The 21,038-nt window shown below is 41.3% G+C and overlaps 1 protein-coding gene and 1 pseudogene across 1 annotated transcript; both read left to right on the top strand.

Moving 5' to 3' along the window:
• The first annotated feature begins 52 nt into the window (after positions 1 to 52).
• On the top strand, positions 53 to 2,458 carry LOC131517886 (disintegrin and metalloproteinase domain-containing protein 21-like). The gene is given in 2 exon segments (XM_058740545.1): positions 53 to 1,482; positions 1,484 to 2,458. Coding segments are annotated over 2 exon segments (2,205 nt in total). The 3' UTR covers positions 2,259 to 2,458.
• A 17,567-nt stretch (positions 2,459 to 20,025) lies between these two features.
• On the top strand, positions 20,026 to 20,505 carry LOC131517889 (immunoglobulin heavy variable 1-46-like; annotated as a pseudogene).
• The last annotated feature ends 533 nt before the right edge of the window (positions 20,506 to 21,038 follow it).

Below are 21,038 nucleotides of genomic sequence, written 5' to 3'. Positions count from 1 at the left end.
TGACGATCCTCCATTTATCCATTCTCACTGGCAGATGTCCCTGAGCAGGCGCATGAGGCTGGCAGAGGACCAGGTGACCCTGAGGGCACCCCTCTTGCTGTTTGCGCTCTGGGCATTGCAGGCTCCTGTCCAAGGTTCTCAAGGTCGTTCCTCATGGCGCTACATCTCTTCTGAGGTGGTAATTCCCAAGAAGGAGTTGCACCACGGCAAAGGTGTTCAGATGCCTGGCTGGCTGTCCTATAGCCTGCATTTTGGGGGCAAGAGCCATGTTATCCACATGAGGCACAAGAAATTCTTTTGGTCCAGACATTTGCTAATGATGACTCAGGATGATCAGGGAGCCTTGCAGACGGACTACCCCTTCATCCCTCCAGACTGTTACTACCTCGGCTACCTGGAGGAGTTTCCTCTTTCCATGGTCACCATGGACACGTGCTATGGGGGCCTTGAAGGTATCATGAAGTTGGATGACCTTGCCTATGAAATCAGACCCCTCAGCAATTCCCAACGGTTTGAACACGTTGTTTCTCAGATAGTGGCAGACACCAATGCAACGGGACCTACTTATAACCTGGGATATAAGGAGGATAGGAACCCCCTGTTCTCTCAAGCAAATATCAGTGCAGCCCCCAGGATCTCTAGTAAGTTGTATTCATCCCATCATGGGATTTTGAAAGGACTTGTTCTCGGTTCCAAAACAATGTATAGTGTGTTCAACAACGTGTCAAAATGTGCCCGATTCCTCATAAGGCTTGTTAGATTGACTGACTCAATGCTTCAAGGGATTGATGTAAGGCACTATATTTCCTCCATGGTCATTTATAATCTGGAAGATCCAGTTGTCTTGAACAATTTTCAGGTGCCAGGGAGTCCGATTCATATCTACTTTCAAAGACACTTGTTTGTTGCTTTTAAACCACATACAGCTTTACTTATGAACAAAGATGCACCACATGAACTTCAGTTTCAGCCAGCCACATATGCGGTATGCGGATCAAAATCCATCATCTCACTTGCTTCTCTAGGCAGACATTTTTTATTGTTGTCTGTGTTAGTAGCCCAAAAAATTGCATTATCTATTGGTATTTTTTATGACAATCAGTTTTGTGCATGCCAGAGGAGGTCTACCTGCATTATGAATCAATACCCTATTATGACAGATTCTTTCAGTAACTGTTCCTTCATTCATATGCAGCATGTAGTGGTGAATAATTTTTGTGAGTGCATATTTGACTCAGGACTTTCCTATTTCAATAAAAGCCTGACTCACGATCGTTGTGGAAACTATGTAGTGGAGCCAGGTGAGCAGTGTGACTGTGGCTCCTTCAAGCAGTGCTACAACAATCCCTGTTGTACGACTGATTGTATTCTAAACCCTGGCAGCAAATGTAATACAGGCAGATGCTGTACAAACTGCACCCATTCCGATGCTGGGACACTCTGCAGGCCAATCCAAAATATATGTGATCTTCCAGAATACTGCCGGGGGTTCTGTGGAGTGCCCTGATGACTTCTATATGCAAGATGGAACCCCATGCACTGAAGAGGGCTACTGCTATCATGGAAACTGCACTGACCGCACTATGCACTGCCAAGAAATCTTTGGCAGAAATGCTGTGAAGGGTGAAAATGTCTGCTATACCATAAATCAAAAAGGCAGCCGATATGGACACTGCAGAAGAGACCCAGGGGTATTCAAATCTAAACCCTGTTCCCCTACAGACATGCAGTGTGGAAGGCTGCAGTGAAGTAACGTCACACATCTCCCTCAGCTGCAAGAGCATGTTGGATTTCATCAGTCTGAGATCTCAGGGTTCTGGTGTTTTGGGCTGGATTCGCATCATAGCACAGGAACAAACGATATTGGTCATGTGAGAACTGGTACCCCCTGTGCTCCTGGAAAGTTCTGTCAGGATACCTACTGCAATGGCAGTGTGGCTCAGCTGAACTATGACTGTATCCCGGAGAAATGCAGTCACAGAGGGATATGCAACAATAACAGGAACAGCCATTTCCACGTAGGCTGGGATCCTCCACGGTGCACTGAACGAGGCACTGGTGGGAGCACAGACAGTGGACCCCCTCCAAGAAGAATGCGGTCAGTCAGGCAAAGTCGTGAATCTGTGGTATATCTCAGAGTGATCTTTGGTAGAATCTATGTCTTAATTGCTGCATTCCTCTTTGCTGTTGCCGGAAATGTCAGAACTATCAACAGACAGAAAGTTACGGAAGAGACTGTTGATCAAGACAATGCATAATTCAGCCTCCAGACCCCTAAACAACTATAGACAATCCACGTGGATCATCTGTGAAAATACAGTAATGAGGCAGCACAGCTAACATCCATGTTTCCAGGGGTCTGCGGGAGACACAGGGGTCCACAGGCACATCATGGACCTGACACCAGGTCTCTGATGCGTCACTGAGCAGAACTCCGAAATAAAACTTGAAAACTGCATGCTTGTGGCCTCTATGTATTTGTGTAAGCCTGTAAGAGCCCAAACGGTGCCTAAGACTCTGTGCAGAAGACCTGAGTCAGCAGCTGTGTCTTGGGCTGAGGTTTCTGGTTCCAGAAATAAGAGAAGTTGCCACAAGCTCCTTTAGGGACAAATTCATGAATTTTCCCCAAAACTGTGCTCGTGCACTCTGAGCTTTTTCTCATTCTTCAGGTAATCTCTCATTTCCTGGTCCCAATATGGGTTCAGGGTGATGGAGGGCTCCCACCCACCCATACTGCCTGTCCCACACTGGGGTGTCTGTGGGCTGTCAGGGAAAGGGACATGGATTGGATCCCAGCCAGTGCAAGCTGTGCCTCCCTGGAGAGCAAATTTCCGAATGTGGGAGACTGAGACTATGAGGCTGAAAGTAGCCCCCAGTGAAATCAATCAGAAAGGTAGGCACAAGTGCCTATGGATGTCTCTGGCATTCTGAGGGAGCCCGATGAATATGAACCCCTTTTCTCCTTCTTTTCTCTATTTTTCAGTGAGTTCATCCTTAGATGAGGGTCTGCCTAGGATTTCCACTTTGGTTCTCCCAAGAAACTTCTAGAAATCCTGCAGAGTTGAGCCTGTGGAAAGTTAGGGACCCTTTTACTAAATATTTTTTTACTATTTTTACAGTTGTCTAGCATACATTTCAAATCATAATAGTGATATTAAAGTCTGTTTATTTTCTTCTGAATTGAAAATATACAACTTTTTAATAGTAATTCATTAGGAAATTTTCAGAACTAAACAGTAACTGTTTCAGAAATTACTTTGGAATAAGAATGTATCCCATAATTCACCAATAGATGTAAAACACATGAAGCACATAACAGGATTTTCACTTCAGTTCATACCTAGAATCCTTTTGTTGTTGCAGATAGTCTTGTAAGTTGTACCAATGTGTCCCCATGCATGCACTTTGTCTCAAAGACACATGGTTACACAAAGTATTAGACTGCCATGTGTACACATGTTCTCCATGTTCCAGGGCAACCAGGTAATCATACTTTCCCAGCACCTCCTGAAATTCCCGTGCAGCCACACTGCATGTTCCCAGCAAGAATGCATCCAGGAATGTTTGGGAAGGAGGGCCAAACAGATGCCCTGGCCACCTGCTCAGTAAACTACAGAAGGATGCTAAGTGAACTGTGGAGTAACATCAGCCCTTTTGTCTGTTTGGACACACGTGTTACAGATGCAGACCTATTCAGTTAACACCATACATGTGCTGGAAACGTGAGTTTACCTTCAGGATAAAGTAAGAATGGGTCCTGTGGAGGATCTAGCACCCACAGGCCACACCCACTAATTGATGGGAGTCTACACACCAGCACACAGCGATGTGGGCTTCAAGTATAGTGCTGGGTCTGAGCTGACAAGCAGAATGTGGCTGAACCTAGAGCCTAGAAAGGTGAAGGGGAGGAAGAAATTCTCCACCAAATGTTCTTGTGGACCAAGAACTAAGTTCACATGACCTGGATTAACAGGGGAAAGAAACCAAAGTTCATTGTGTGTGCACAGAGGTCCCCCTAGATACACATTAACTAGATCAGAGAAGTGAGGGTCCCCTAAAATTACATTAATGAGCTAAGCAAAGTGAGTGCCCCCTAGAGTAATATTAACTAGATAAGTGAACTGTAGTGTGCCCCCTAGATTTACTAACTAGATACAGTGAGTGCCCCCTCAGATATACACAAATCAGATAAGGTAAGCAGGTGCCCATTAGATTTATATTGACTAAATAAGTAAAGTGTAGCATGCCCCCTAGATTTACATTAACTAGATAAGCTAAGTGAGTGTCCCCTAAATTTACATTAACTGTATAAGCAAGGTGAGTGCCCCTTAGATTTATATTACTTAGGTAAGTGAAGTGTAGCTTGCCCCCTACATATACATTAACTCCATAAACTGAGTGCCCCCTAGATATACATTAACCAAATAAGCAAAGTGGAGTACCCCCTAGATACCCATTAACTAGACTGGCAAAGTGACTTTCCTCTAGAGGTATGTTAACAAGAGAAGCAAAGTGAGTGCCCCCTAGATGAATAACTAGACAAGTGAAGTTAGTGACCACTAGATTTACATAACTAGATAAGCAAAGTTTAACCTGCCCCCTAGATTTATATTAACTACAAAAGTGAAGTGAGTGCCACCTACATACACATTAACTCCATAAGGGAAATGAGTGCCCCCTATATATACAAGAAGGAGGTAAGTGAGGTGAGTGCCCCTAGAATTATATTAACTACAAAAGGAAGAGAGTGCCCCATAGATATACAAAAACTGGATAAGCAAAGTGAGGTTTCCCCAGATTTATATTAACTATCTAGGGGAAGTGTAGCTTGCCCCCAAGATTTGCATTTACTAGATAAGCAAAGTGAGTGCCCCCTAAACATACATTAACCAGATAATTAAAGTGAGTTCCCCCTATGTTGACATTAACTAGATAAGCAAATTGAATGCGCCCTAGATATACATTAATTAGATAAGCAAAGTGTGCTTACCTAATGTGTCCCGTAGATTTTCATTAACAAGATAAGGAAATGAGTGCCCCCTAGATTTACATTAATTAGATAACTGAAATGAGTGCCCCATAAATTCACATTAACTAGGTGAGTTAAATGAGTGCCCCCTACATAAAAATTTACTGGATAAGTGAATGATCCCTAGATTTACATTAATTGCATAAGGGAACTGAGTGCCCCCTAGATTTACATTAACTAGATAATCACAGTGAGTTCCCCTAAATTAATTTCAACTAAATCAGCGCAGTGCCCCCTAGATTTATATGAACTAGTTGCACTAGATCAAAACTAACTAAATAAGTGAACTTTAGTGTTCCCACTAGAATTACATTAACTGCATAAGGGAACTGAGTGTCCCCTAGATTTACATTAAATCGATAAGCAAAGCAAGTGCCCCCTAGGTATATATGAACTAGATAAGGGTTATGAGTGCTCCCTAGATATACTTTAACGAGATAAGGGAAGTTAGTGACTCTTGGATACACATTAACCACACAAGCAAAGCATTACCTGCTGTTTTCAGCAAAGCCAGAAAGCAGTGTTCTGCTTTGCAATGTGTTCCCTGTAATGTCCTACACCAGGACATACGTATTTGATTTCCCACATGTCTGACTTACTTCAATTATCCTGATGCCCTCAGGATCCACCCATGTTGTCTCAAAAGGCAAATTTTCATTCTTTCTTAAGGACGAATCATAGAATTCCACTGTACATACAGGCCACACTTATTTTTACTCATTCTTCTGTCTGCGGACACATAGGGTGTTTTGGTTCTTGTAAATAATGCTACAATGCACAAGGATGGGGGGAATGAAGATATCATTTAAAGTTAGAGTTTTCACTTTCTTTGGAAACTTGGACTTCCACAAAGTCTCCAGTCCATGTGTGATCAACTAAGACTGTTTCCCAGAACCTCGGAGACCACAGACAAGAAAGGTGGAGCAGGTTCAGGGGTCACTGTAGAGTCCAAAGCCACACTCAGGTATGTTCACCTATGCATGTGTAGGGAAGACTATTCAGGGGTCCATTGGCATATGGAGCTGGAACCCACAGGGCCCAAAAATGCACATTTGTTTGTGGATGGATGCCAAGTTTTGGAGGGGTGTGAGAGACAACACAGGGACATCTTAGGCTGCTATGAGGCTGACATTACCCCTCTACTACACTTCCAATTCTTTAGTGAGATTCAAAAGACAAAAGCATCAAGTGTGACTATAAATCAATGCTCATGGGTACACAATACATACAGATGTGACCTGTGACATCAGTAGACTGGGGAGTGGTGTGGAGCCGTTAAAGTGTACATGTCCATGGGATTGAATTTAAGTATTTATCAGTTGACAATAGACTCTTACGGCTTTAGAGTGTTTTGTGTAAGGGCATGGTAAACCCAAAGGATCTATCTAAAGAATGTGCACAAAAGGAACAAAGAAGCAAATGAAAATGTGTCACTGCAAAATATCATCTAAGCACAAAGGAAGCCATTCATATGGGAAATGGAGTACAAAAGCTGTGAGATGTGGAAAGAAAACACAGATCTCATGTTATGTTCCAATCACAATAAGGAAAAGTGTTCACCGCTCTTGTTTTGTTTTGTTTTGTTTTGTTTTGTTTTGTTTTGTTTTACATCCCAAATTGTCATGATCTATCCCCTGGACATAATGCCTTTAATTTTCTTCAAAAATGCTACGATCTCTACTTAGCACCGGGGTCCTAACACCTGTTGTTATGGCTGTTGTTTCTATGAGTGTACAGAATCACATGAAATTATTCCCACCAACACAGACACATGCACACTTGTATGAAATCTTCTCTGTGCATAAAACATCTTTAGGGTTAATATCACATATTGTATGATTTGCAGTCATGTCCATGCATAGTTAAATTATTACTAGCCAAATGTGTATAGGAATGTCTTCTAGGAATACCTTTTTTTTTTTTTGGCCCCAGATTTATTGAGATACAATCGACATATCACATTATGTAAGTTTAAGGTGTACAATGTGATGCCTTGATACATGTATATAATGCGAAATGTTTACCAAGTAGAAGTTAGTTAATACATTCTTCAGCTAATTATGGTAAGAACATAAAGCAACTTTCAATATACAATATGTATATTAATTATTGTCATCTTACTATACATTAGACCCATGGAAGCTTTTTGTCTATCTTCTAACTGGAAGTTTGGACACACTGAGCAATGCCCCCCCATTTTCCCTGCCCCTCAGTCCCTGGAACCCACCATTGCACACTCTGTTTCTGTGAATTTGATGTTTCTAGACTCCACATGTAAGTGTGATTTTACAGAATGTGTCTTTCTCTGACTAATTTAACTTAGCATAATGTCTTCAAGCTTCATCCATGTAGTCACAAATGGCACGATTAACTTTTATATGGATGAAATCTATCATCTATCTACCTATGTATCTATTTCTGTATCCATCCATCTATGTATCTAATCTCACATCTTATTTATTAATCCCTTGATGAGGAGTTAGGTCTCTTCAGTGTCTCAGCTGTGGAGAATGATACAGCAATGAACATGGGGTGCACATATCTCTGATGTAGTGACTTCATCCCCTGTATATATCACTCAGAAATGGGATCGCTGGGTGCAATCATACATTTGTTTCTAATTTTTTGAGAATTCTCCATACTGCTTTCAGTAGTAACCTCACCAGTTTACATTCCTAGGGACAGTGTACCAGGTTTGCTTATTTCCACATGCTCACAAGCATTTGTCATCTCTTGTCTGATGGTAACAGCCATGATAACAGGTGTGAAGTGTTATGGGATTGTGGCTTTGATTTGCATGTCTCTGGTGATGAGTGATGTTGAGCACCTTTTAATGCACTTGCTGGACGTTTGTACATGGACTTTGGAAACATGCCCTTTCAAGTCCTCTACTCCCCAATTTTTTTAAAATTGGGTTGCTTGTTATAATGTTCAGCAAAATAAGCTTTTTTAAATTTTGGATATGAACCTCATATCACACGTTTTACAATTTTTTTCCATCCCTGTAAAATGTCTTTTCCTTTGGTGAATGTGTCTTTTCCTAAGCAGAAGATTTTTAGTTTGATGTGTTCTCTCTCACTGATTTTTGTCTTCATTGACTGTGCATTTGGAGTCATATCCGAAACATCATTTCTAAGGCCAAGGTCAAGGAGATTTTTGCCCATGTAGTTTTTAGGTGTGTTATGGTATCCCTATCTGGTTTTTGTGTAAAAGGAAGGCGGGCATTTTAAAACTAGTGGGGACATTCACTCTTCCTCTCAAATTGGGCACCAGCAGACAGCCCCTTTGTGTCTCCAGCTGAGGAGGGAACCCCACATGCATAGGTGGAAACTGCCAGAATCCAGGAAAGAATCACAATAAAGGATTAGAGGGAAAAAATCCTGGAGCTCACACATGGTCACCAGTACTTTCTGTTCTCACCAGCTGCCATAGGAAAATACTAAAATACAACCTGTACTTCACCAATCATGACACAGAATACTGGGAAATGTTTCCTCAGTAAACTCAGAGGAAGCTTCAAAGTAACAAACAAAATGATCAAATGGCTTGCAAACTAATAGCCAACCAGAATAAGACACGTAAAATTACAAAGCAATGTTTTTCAACATGTACAAAGGTAAAATTGACATCTACCTCCACATCCCAAGGAAGTAGGAAGCAGTGGTCTCCATAATGAGGAAAAGTAGTCATCCATAGAAAGTGAACCAGCAGTACCACAGAACATGGAAGTGGTAGAGAAGTTCAGGGTGTTAAAATCGTATATTCTGTATTCAAGTGGCTATAGGAAAGATGGAATGTGTTGAATAGAGCCATGTCTCTGGGTCCAAGTCCCTACTATGTCCATGTGAGCATGCTTGGACAGGGACCGTCAGCCTCTGCCATGTGTGCCCCAGCTAAACTGATGTGCAGGGTCACCCAGTGCCACACCATGTGACTGTTACCTAACCCCACAGATGGCCCCCAGGTGTAGGGTGCTGACTGCCCAGCACAGCCCTCTGTTCTGTCAGATGGTCTAGATCTGGCTTTGCTGAGGATCCTCCATTTATCCATTCTCACCGGCAGATGTCCCTGAGCAGAGGCATGAGGCTGGCAGAGGGCCAGGTCACCCTAAGTGCATCCCTCTTGCTGTTTGCATTCTGGGCAGTGCTGGCTCCTGTCCAAGGTTCTCAAGGTTGTCCCTCATGGCGCTACATCTCCTCTGATGTGGTATTTCCCAAGAAGGAGCTGAACCACACCAAGGGCGTTCAGATGCCTCGCTGGCTGTCCTATAGCCTGCGTTTGCGGGGCTAGAGACAAAACTTCATTTTTACTTTCAATTTCTATTAAAAATATTCCTCTTTGGGGAGAGAGGGGAAGATGGTGGCTTAGGAGAACACCTTATCATGCTGATCACTTAGATTCCACCCACATCTGCCTCAATAACCCAGAAAACTTCTAGAAGACTAGCAGAATGGACTCTCCAGAGCCAAGCACACACAAGAAGCCTACAGAAGAGGGTAGGAAGGGCAGAGAGGCGGTGCATGCTATACAGATGGGAGGGAGGGAGCCAGGGCGGTGGAGGGGGAGACCGCCTGGCAAGGCACAGCCCCCAAAGTCTGGCTTCCAAAAGCGGAGGGGCCGGACTCTGTGAGTTCTGACAGCCAGCGGGGCTTAACATCTGGGATGCTAAAAGTCAACAGCTCTGCTCTCAGAGAGCAGGGAGAGTAAGAGGACACCTGGAGGCAGAGTTGATGAGTCCCGGAAGACAGAGCTCAGCTCGGCAGGAACAAAGGCAGTGGCCAGCGCCATCTCCCTCTCCCATCCTCCAGCTGAAACCCCAAAGGGAACCAGTTCCTGTCACAAAACTTGCTTGCATCACGCAAACACCCAACACTGTGCTTCTGTGGATCCATCCCTCTGACGGGTCTGCCTCCCTCCCGGTGCTTCAGGGCCCCTACCACAGGGGACCACTGATGGCAAAGCGAGCTAAGCCTACCCCTCCCACCACTGTGCACCTTGCGGATCCTCCCTGGTTAATATGCCAGATCCTATGGAAGCAGCACGCCAAGCCTGGAAGTGTGCAAGCAGCACAGACAGGGGTCACACCAGTCCACAGTGAATCTTGCCCCTGGGAGAGCATAAGATAAGGTACACACCAGTGTGACTGTGGCCCCAGCGGTGGGCTGGGGGCAGACAATGGGTCTGACTGCAGCCCCGCCCACCAACACAAGTGACACCAGACAGCACAGGGGAAGTGCCCTGCAATTTGGAGCTACCACAGGGACTACCAAAAATGGTGAAACAGAAGAACTAGCCTCAAAAGAAACTCCAGGAAGTAGCGACACCTAACGAATTGATCAAAAATGATTTCATCAATATAACACAACAAGAATTTAGAATAATAGTCAAAAAATTAATCACTGGGCTTTAAACAAAGCACAGAATAAAGCAGAGAATCTATTACTACAGAGATCAAGGGACTAAGAAATAGTCATGAGGAGCTAAAAAATACTATAAATGAGGTGCAAAATAAAATAGAGGTGGCCATAGCATGGACTGAAGAGGCAAGGGAGAGAATAGGTGAATTAGAGGATAAAATTATGAAAAAAGAGGAAGCTGAGAAAAAGAGAGATGAAAAAATCCAGGAGTATGAGGGGAGAATTTGAGAACTAAGTGATGCAATCATATGGAACAATATCTGTATCATAGGAATTCCAGAAGAGGAAGAGAGAGAGAAAGGGGCTGAAGGTGTACTTAAACAAATCATAGCTGAGAACTTCCCTGATCTGGGGAAGGAAAAGGGCATTGAAATCCAAGAGGCACAGAGAACTCCCTTCAGATGTAACTTGAATCGATCTTCTGCACAATGTATCATAATGAGACTGGCAAAATACAAGGATAAAGAGAAAATTCTGAAAGCAGCTAGAGCTAAACATGCTCTAACTTACAAAGTGAGATCCATAAGAGTAGTGACAGACATATCTACTGAAACTTGGCAGGCCAGAGAGGAATGGCAGGAAATCTTCAATGTGATGAACAGAAAAATGCAGCCAAGAATCCTTTATCCAGCAAGTCCGTCATTCAGAATAGGAAAGATAAAGGTCTTCCCAAACAAACAAAAATGGAAGGAAATCATCACCACGAAACCAGCCCTACAAGAGATCCTAAGGGGGATTCTGTAAGTGAAATGTTGCAAGGACCACAAGTACCAGAGACATCACTACAAACATGAAACCTACAGATATCACAATGACTCTAAACCCATAACTTTCCATAATAAGACTGAATGTAAATGGACTAAATGCTCCAACCAAAAGACCTAGGGTATCAGAATGGATAAAAAAAACAAGACCCATCTATTTGCTGTCTACAAGAGACTCATTTTAGACCTGAGGACACCTTCAGATTGAAAGTGAGGGGATGGATAGCTATCATGATACTGGAAGTCAAAGGAAAGCTGGAGTAGCCATATGTATATCAGACAAACTAGACTTTCAATTAAAGGCTGTAACAAGAGATGAAGAAGGGCATTATATAATAATTACAGGGTCTATCTATCAGGAAGAGCTAACAATTATAAATGTCTATGCACCGAATATGCTGGCACCCAATATATAAAAATAATTACAAACATAAGCAACCTTATTGATAAGAATGTGATCACTGCAGGGGACTTTAACACCCCACATACAACAATGGATAGATCATCTAGACACAGGATCAATACAGAAACAAGGGCCCTGAATGATACATTGGATCAGATGGACTTAACATATATTTAGAACTCTGCATCCCAAAGCAACAGAATATACTTTCTTCTCGAGTGCACATGGAACATTCTCCAAGATAGATCACATACTGAGTCACAAAACAGCCCTTCATAAGTATAAAAGAACTCAGATCATACCATGCACAGTTTCAGACCAAAGTGCTATGAAACTTGAAATCAACCACAGGAAAAAGTCTGGAACACATCCAAAAGAATGGAGGTTAAAGAACACCCCACCAAAGAATGAATGGGTCACCCAGACAATTAAAGAAGAAATTAAAAAATATATGGAAACAAATGAAAATGAAAATACAACACTCCAGGGGCACCTAGGTGGCTCAGTCGGTTGAGATTCCAACTTCGGCTCAGGTCACAATTTCCCAGCTTGTGAGTCCGAGCCCCACGTCCGGGTCTGTGCTGACAGCTCAGAGTCTGAATCCTGCCTTAGATTCTGTGCCTCCCTCTCTCTCTGCCCCTAACTCACTCGCATTCTGTCTCTGTCTCTCTCAAAAATAAATAAACATTAACAAAAAAGAAAATACAACAATCCAAATGTTTTGGGATGCAGCAAAGGCAGTCCTGAGAGGAAAATACATTGGATTCCAAGCCTATATCAAGAAACAAGAAAAAAATCCCAAATACAAAATCCAACAGCGCACATAAAGGAAATAGAAGCAGAAAAGCAAAGACACCCTAAACCCAGCAGAAGATGACAAATAATAAAGATCAGAGCGGAAATAAACAATATAGAATCTAAAAAACTGAAGAGCAGATCAATGAAACCAAGAGTTGTTTTTTTTTAAATATAAACAAAATTGATAAACCTCTAGCCAGCCTTCTCAAAAAGAAAAGGGAGATGACACCAATAGATAAAATCATGAATGAAAATGGAATTATTACAACCAAACCCTTAGAAATACAAGCAATTATCAGGGAATACTATGAAAATATATATGTCAATAAACTGGACAACTTGGAAGAAATGGACAAATTCCTAAGCACCCTTGCACTTCCAAAACTCAAACAGGAAGAAATAGAAAATTTGAACAGACCCATAACCAGTGAAGAAATTGAATCAGTCATTAAAAATCTCCCAACAAACAAGAGTCCAGGACCAGATGGCTTCCCTGGGGAATTCTACCAGACATTTAAAGCAGAGATAATACCTCTAGATCTCAAGCTGTTCCAAAAAAATAGAAAGGGAAGGAAAACTTCCAGACTCATTCTATGAAGCCAGCATTACTTCGATTCCTAAACCAGACAGAGACCCAGCAACAAACACAACTACAGCCCAATATTCCTGATGAATATGGATGCAAATATTCTCAATAAGATACTAGCAAATCAAATTCAACAGCATATAAAAAGAATTATTCACCATGATCAACGGGATTCATTCCTGGGCTGCAGGCCTGGCTCAACAATCGGAAATCAATCAGTGTGATACATCACATTAATAAAAGAAAAGATAAGAACCATATAATCTTGTCAATCGATGCAGAGAAAGCATTTGACAAAATTCAGCATCCTTTCTTAATAAAAACCGTCAAGACACTCGGGATAGAAGGAACACACTTGAACGTCATAAAAGCCATTTATGAAAACCCCACAGCTAATATCATCCTCAATGGGGAAAAATTAAGATATTTCACTGCTGTTGTTTAACATAGAGTTGGAAGTGCTAGAATCAGCAATCAGACAACAAAAGGAAATCAAAGGTATCAAAATTGGCAAAGATGAAGTCAGGTTTTCACTTTTTGCAGATGACATGATACTACACATGGAAAACCCAATAGACTCCACCAAGAGTCTGCTAGAACTGATACATGAAATCAGAAAAGTCGCAAGATACAAAAGCAATGTACAGAAATCAGTTGCATTCTTATACACTAACAGTGAAGCAACAGAAAGACCAATAAAGGAACTGATCCCATTCACAATTGCACCAGGATTCCTAAAATACCTAAGAATAAACCTAACCAATGATGTAAAAGATCTGTATGCTGAAAACTATAGAAAGCTTATGAAGGAAACTGAAGAAGATGCAAAGAAATGAAGAAACATTCCATGCTCATGGATTGGAAGAATAAATATTGTTAAAATGTCAATACTACCCAAATCAATCTACACAATCAAAATTGCAATCCCAATCGAAATTGCACCAGCATTCTTCTCGAAGCTAGAGCAAGAAATCCTAAAAGTTGTATGGAACCACAAAAGACCCAGAATAACCAAATATTGAAGAAGAAGACCAAAGCGGGAGGCATCACAATCCCACACTTTAGCCTCTCCTACAAAGCTGTCATCGTCAAGACAGCATGGTATTGGCACAAAAACAGACACATAGACCAATGGAATAGAATAGAGACTCCAGACTTGGACCCACAAATGTATGGCCAACTAATCTTTGACAAAGCAGGAAAGAATATCCAATGGAAAAAAGACAGTCTCTTTAACAAATGGTGCTGGGAGAACTGGACAGCAACATGCAGAAGAATGAATCTAGACCACTTTCTTACACCATTCACAAAAATAAACTCAAAACGGATAAAGGACCTGAATGTGAGACAGGAAACCATCAAAACCCTAGAGGAGAGAGCAGGAAAAAACCTCTCTGACCTCAGCCACAGCAAATTCTTACTTGACACATCTCCAGAGGCAAGGGAATTAAGAACAAAAATGAACTATTGGGACTTCATGAAGATAAAAAGCTGCACTGCAAAGGAAACAATCAGCCAAATTAAAAGGCAGCCAACGGAATGGGAAAAGATATTTGCAAATGACATATCGGACAAAGGGCTAGTATCCAAAATCTATAAAGAACTCATCAAACTCCACACCTGATACACAAATAACCCAGTGATGAAATGGGCAGAAGACATGAATAGACACTTCTCTAAAGAAGACATCCAGATGGCCAACAGGCACATGAGAAGATGCTCAACGTCACACCTCATCAGGGAAATACAAATGAAAACCACACTGAGATACCACCTCATGCCAGTCAGAGTGGCTAAAATGAACAAATCAGGAGACTATAGATGCTGGAGAGGATGTTGAGGAACGGGAGCCCTCTTGCACTGTTGGTGGGAATGCAAACTGGTGCAGCCTTTCTGGAATATAGTGTGAATGTTCCTAAAAAATTAAAAATAAGTCTACCCTATGTCCCAGCAATAGCACTGCTAGGAATTTACCCAAAGGATACAGGAGTGCTGTGCATATGGGCACTTGTACCCCAATGTTTATAGCAGCACTTTGAACAATAGCCAAATTATGGAAAGATGTCCATAACTAAATGTCCATCAACTAATGAATGGATAAAGAAATTGTGGTATTTATTCAAAATGGAATACTACCTGACATTGAGAAAAAATGAAATGTGGCCTTTAGTAGCAACGTGGATGGATCTGGAGAGTGTTGTGCTGAGTGAAATTAGTCATATGGAGAAAGACAGATACTGTACGTTTTCACTCTTATTTGGATCCTGAGAAACTTGACAGAAGACCATGGGGAAGGGGAAGGAAAAAAAAGTTAGAGAGGAAGGGAGTCAAACCATAAAGGACTCTAAAAAACTGAATAAACTGAGGGTTGATGGGGGGTGGGAGGGAGGGGAGGGTGGGTGATGGGTATTGAGGAGGACACCTGTTGGGATGAGCACTGGGTGTTGTATAGAAACCTATTTGACAATAAATTTCATATTTACAAAATAATCTTATTTAATTGTCATTACTCTGTTTTTTTTAGTTTTATGTAAATTTTTTCAAATTCCATTTTATTTCCATCATTTTACTTTAGTCTACTACAGTATATTCACTTTTTCAAACTATCAAATGATTTTTTTCTTTTCTTTATCTTTATTCTCTTTTTCATTCTTTACTTTTTTCTTAAATACAGAACAAAAAATTCATAATTTTTATTAAAAATATTTTTATTTAATTTTTCTACTATATACTATACTTTTGTCTATATTAATTTCAAATTTATTTTACTCCCATCTACCCATTTTACTCTACATCAGTGTATGCATTGTTTCAAATTCTCAAATGATTTACTTTGCCCCCTTTCTTCCCCCTAATCTGTCAAACCACTTTCAACAACTAAACAAAACACACCTAGGATCTAGCATTAACTATTAGATTTGTGTGTGTGTGTGTGTGTGTGTGTTTAATTTTTAATTTTAATATTTTTGAAACTTTGTTTTATTTCAATATTTCTACTTCATTAATTCCTTTTCTCTCTTCAAAATGACAAAACAAAGGAATTCACCCCAAAAGAAAGACCATGAAGAAACGACAGCCAGGAACTTAACCAACACAGGTACAAGCAAGATGTCTGAACCAGAATTTAGAATCACGATATTAAGAACACTAGCTGGAGTCAACAATAGATTAGAATCCCTTTCTGAAGAGATAAAATAAGTAAAAAAAAAAAAATAGCCAGAATGAAATTAAAAATGCTATACCTGAACTTCAATCACGGATGGATGCAGCTGTGGTAAGGATGGATGAGGCAGAACAGAGAATCAGCGATATAGAGGACAAACTTATAGAAAATAATGAAGCAGAAAAAAAGAGGGAGATTAAGGCAAAAGAGCATGATTTAAGAATTAGAGAAATCAGTGACTCATTAAAAAGGAACATCAGAATCATAGGGGTCCCAGAAGAGGAAGAAAGAGAAATAGGGGTAGAAGGGTTATGTGAGCCGATCATAGCAGAAAACTTTCCTAACCTGGGGAAAGACACAGACATCAAAATCCAGCAAGCACAGAGGACCCCCATTAGATTCAACAAAAACTGGCCAGCAACAAGGCATACCATAGTCAAATTCACAAAATACTCAGGCAAGGAGAGAATCATGAAAGCCGCAAGGAAAAAAGTCCCTAACATACAAGGGAAGACAGATCAGGTTTGCAGCAGACGTATCCACAGAATCTTGGCAGGCCAGAAAGGAGTGGCGGAGTCTATTCAGTGTGCTGAATCAGAGAAGTATGCAGACAAGAATTCTTTATCCAGGAAGGCTGTCATTCAAAATAGAAGGAGAGATAAAAGTTTCCCAGACAAACAAAAATTAAAAGAGTTTTTGACCACTAAACCATCCCTGCAAAAAATTTTAAAGGGGACTCTCTGAGGGGACAAAAGATGGAAAAAAAAAAAAAATATATATATATATATATATATATATATATATATATATATGTGTGTGTGTGTGTGTGTGTGTGTGTGTGTGTGTGTGTGTATCAAAAGCAAGAAAGATTAGAAAGGACCAGAGAACACCACCAGAAACTACAGCTCTACAAGCATCATCATGGCAATAAACTAATATCTTTCAGTACTCACTCTAAACCTCAGTGGACTCAATGCCCCAATCAAAAGACATAGGGTAACAGAATGGATAAGAAAACAAGATCCATCTATACGCTGTTCACAAGAGACCCACTTTAGACCTAAAGATACCTTCAGATTGAACATAAGGGGATGGAGAGCCATCTATCATGCTAATGGTCAACAAAAGAAAGCCCGAGTAGCCATACTTATATCAGACAATCTAGACTTAAAAATAATGTATCAAGAGATGCATAAGGGCATTATATCATGATCAAGGGGTCTATAGACGAAGAAGACCTAATAATCGTAAACATTTATGTGCCAAATGGGAGAGCACACAAATATATAAATCAATTAATCACAAACATAAAGAAACTCACCGATAGTAATACCATAATATTAGGAGACTTCAACACCCCACTCACAGCAATGGACAGATCATCTCAACAAAAAATTGACAAGGAAAGAATGGCTTTGAATGACACACTGGACCAGATGGACTTAACAGATATATTCAGAATATTTCATCCTAAAGCATCAGAATATGCATTCTTCTCCAGCGCACATGGAACGTTCCCCAGAATAGACCATATACTGGGACACAAATCAGCCCTAAGTAAGTACAAAAAGATTAAGATCATACTGTGCATATTTTCAGACCACAATGCTGGGAAACTCAAAATCAACCACAAGAAAAAATTTCGAAAGGTAAAAAATACTTGGAGACTAAAGAACATCCTACTAAAGAATGAATGGGCTAACCAAGCAGTTAAGAGGAAGTTAAAAAGAATATGGAAGTCAATTAAAATGATAACACCACAACCCAAAACCTCTGGGATGCAGCAAAGGTGGTCATAAGATGAAAGTATATAGCATTCCAGGCCTTCCTAAAGAAGGAAGAAAGATCTCAGATACACAACCTAACCTTACACCTTAAGGAGCTGGAAAAAGAACAGCAAATAGAACCCAAAACCAGCGAAAACAGGAAATAATAAAGACTACAAAAGAAATTAATGCTATCGAAACCAAAAAACAACAAAAACAAAAACAAAAACAGTAGACCAAATCAATGAAACCGGAAGCAGGCTCTTTGAAAGAATGAACAAAATTGATAAACCACTAGCCAGTTTGATCAAAAAGAAAAAGGAAAGGATGCAAATAAGTAAAATCAAGAATGACAGAGGAAAGATCACAACCAACACAACAGAAATAAAAACAATAATAAGAGAATATTATGAGCAATTATATGCCAATAAAATGGGCAATTGGAAGAAATGGGCAAATTCCTAGAAACATATACACTACCAAACGGAAACAGGAAGTAATATAAAAATTTGAACAGACCCATAACCAGTAAGGAAATAGTATTAGTAAACAAAAATCTGTCAAAAACAAGAATCCAGAGCCAGATGGCTTTCCAGGGGATTCTACCAAACATTTAAGGAATAGTTAACACTTATTGTCTTGAAGCTGTTCCAAAATATAGAAATGTAAGGAACACTTCCAGACTCTTTCTTAAGCCAGAATTACCTTGATTCCAAAAGCAGGCAGAGACCACACTAAAAAGGAGAACTATAGACCAATTTCCCTGATGAACATGGATGCAAAAATCCTCAACAAGATATTAGCCTACCACATACTACAATACATTAAAAAATTATTCACCACGACCAAGTGGGATTTATACCTGGGATGCAGGGCTGGTTCAATATCTGCAAAGCAATTAACGTGATTCATCACACCAATAAAAGAAAGGACAAGAACCATATGATCCTCTCCATAGATGCAGAGAAAGCATTAGACAAAATACGGCATCCTTTCTTGATAAAAACCATCAAGAAAGTAGGGATAGAAGGAGCATACCTGGAGATCATAAAAGCCATATATGAATGACCCAACACTAATATCATCCTCAATGGGGAAACAGTGAGAGCTTCAATGTGCTTAGTGTCACTACAGTAGTGAATAACTAAGGTTTCTCTGCACACCATTATGGGGCCAAAATTCCTTTTTCTGGTGCTAAGGACATTTCTCCCCTCCTGGTACAAAAAGGGTGTATTTCACATAGGAGATTTATATTTTGTTTAGGGAACAAAGGATGGTCAGTGCGTCTCTGCACTGGCTGTTTCTCAAGCATGTTTCATTACAGTGGCATATTTGGGGTGGCACATTCTGCTCCCCTCCACCATGTAATGCTGGAGTAGAGACACGGGAATAAATGTCCTGTGAGTCTTGACAGGAACCTCCCTGCAGAGACGGGCCTAGACTGCAGGGACCTTTCAGTACTACCCAGCACCAGGCTGCTACCCCATGTGAGTAGGTTCACAACGGGTGAGGAAGGCTTTCCTGTCAGAAGCCAGTGTTTCCTTTTCCAGAAAGCAATCTAAAATATGAGTAGATGAGGGATGCTAAAGGGTGTTTAAATATCCTGTTCCATCAGAGCATTTAATGAACTCAGGCAGTGAGAAGACACTTGAAGACGCTGCTAGTCCAGGGCTTGTAGATATCTTCATCTAAGAGATGGAAACCAGGATGCATTTATTACCCCATTTTGTGCAGCAGTTTGGAGACACGCTTATCCAGGAATAAGATGTTCAGATATCAGAGCCAACAACAGGTTCAGGTGGTCTCTGCCTCATTCAATACTGGTCCACAGTGGAGAGAATTTTCTGTAAGGTCTTATCACTCAGTGGCAGGAGCTCAGTCTGCACACAGTTCAGGAACCTGGCCAAGGACCCATGTCCTCAAACAAGGATTAGACTGGTGCTCTCTGAGTCCCAATGTACACGGTCTCTGGGACCGTCTCCAGATGGTTCTGGTCCTGTGTATGAAATACTCTGTCTCATGACTATGCAAATAGTCCTCAGAGCACTAAGTTAAGTACGGGTGTGTCTGTGCCCTGAGAGCATCACTGTAAAACGCCATCCTCTACCGGAGACCCTGAGACACATCCCCTCACAATGGACTGGACCTGGAGAATCCTCTACCTGGTGGCAATGGCTACAGGTAAGGGTCAGCCAAGTCCCTGGACACAGGAGAGGACCAGGACCAGTCAACATTGATTTCATCCACTCTTGTCCCCTCTCTACAGGTGTGCACTCCCAGGTTTTGCTGGTGCAGTCTGGGACTGAAGTGAGGCGACTGGGGAATCAGTGAAGATCTTCTCCAAAGCATCTGGACACAGCTTCACTGATTACTATGTGCACTGGGTGCGACAGGCTCCTGCACAAGGGTTTGAGTGGATGGGAAGTATTGACCCTGAAGATGGTTCTACAAGCTATGCACAGAAGTTCCAGGGCAGACTCACCCTGACAGCAGACACATCCACAAACACAGCCTACATGGAGCTAAGCAGTCTGAGGTCTGCAGACACGGCCATGGATTACTGTGCAAGCACACAGTGAGTGGTTGTCAGTGTGAGCCCAGAGACAAAGTGCCCTGTAGAAGAAGATCAGGACCGACAGGGGGTGCAGACTATGAACCATTCTGTTTGTGTTCCCAGGAGCAGGTGCAGGTAGGGGTTGCTGGAAGGTTTTATGCCATGGCCTGGGGCTTCCTCTCCATGCAGCAATTTCCCCCAGGAAGCCTCTCTGGACACATGATTCTGTGCTTACCTACTTGGGTCTGGTTTACAAAGTCTGTTTTACCAGGAAAACTATACTTACATGAACAAGAGATAGAGTCTCTTACAATTGCTTACCCTTGTACTAAATATCAGTGGTTTACACGTATCCTGATGCACATCAACTGAACATTTACAGGAGTCCCAGGTGCACTCACTTTGCATCTAGGACCACAGGATCCCATAGCTCCTCGTTATCCTCACCCTGCTCTTGTCCCAGTCAAACACCATGACACTTCATTCATGTCACTTTGCTTCTCAGAACTTTATATGTGTTACAGTTTTCTTCAAATATATGAAACCACAAGAGAAAAA

The sequence above is a fragment of the Neofelis nebulosa genome, chromosome 7 (genome assembly GCF_028018385.1).
Source record: "Neofelis nebulosa isolate mNeoNeb1 chromosome 7, mNeoNeb1.pri, whole genome shotgun sequence".
Lineage (NCBI taxonomy): Eukaryota > Metazoa > Chordata > Mammalia > Carnivora > Felidae > Neofelis > Neofelis nebulosa.
The sequence above is the reverse complement of the archived record's forward strand: the minus strand, read 5'-3'. Positions and strand labels throughout refer to the sequence as shown.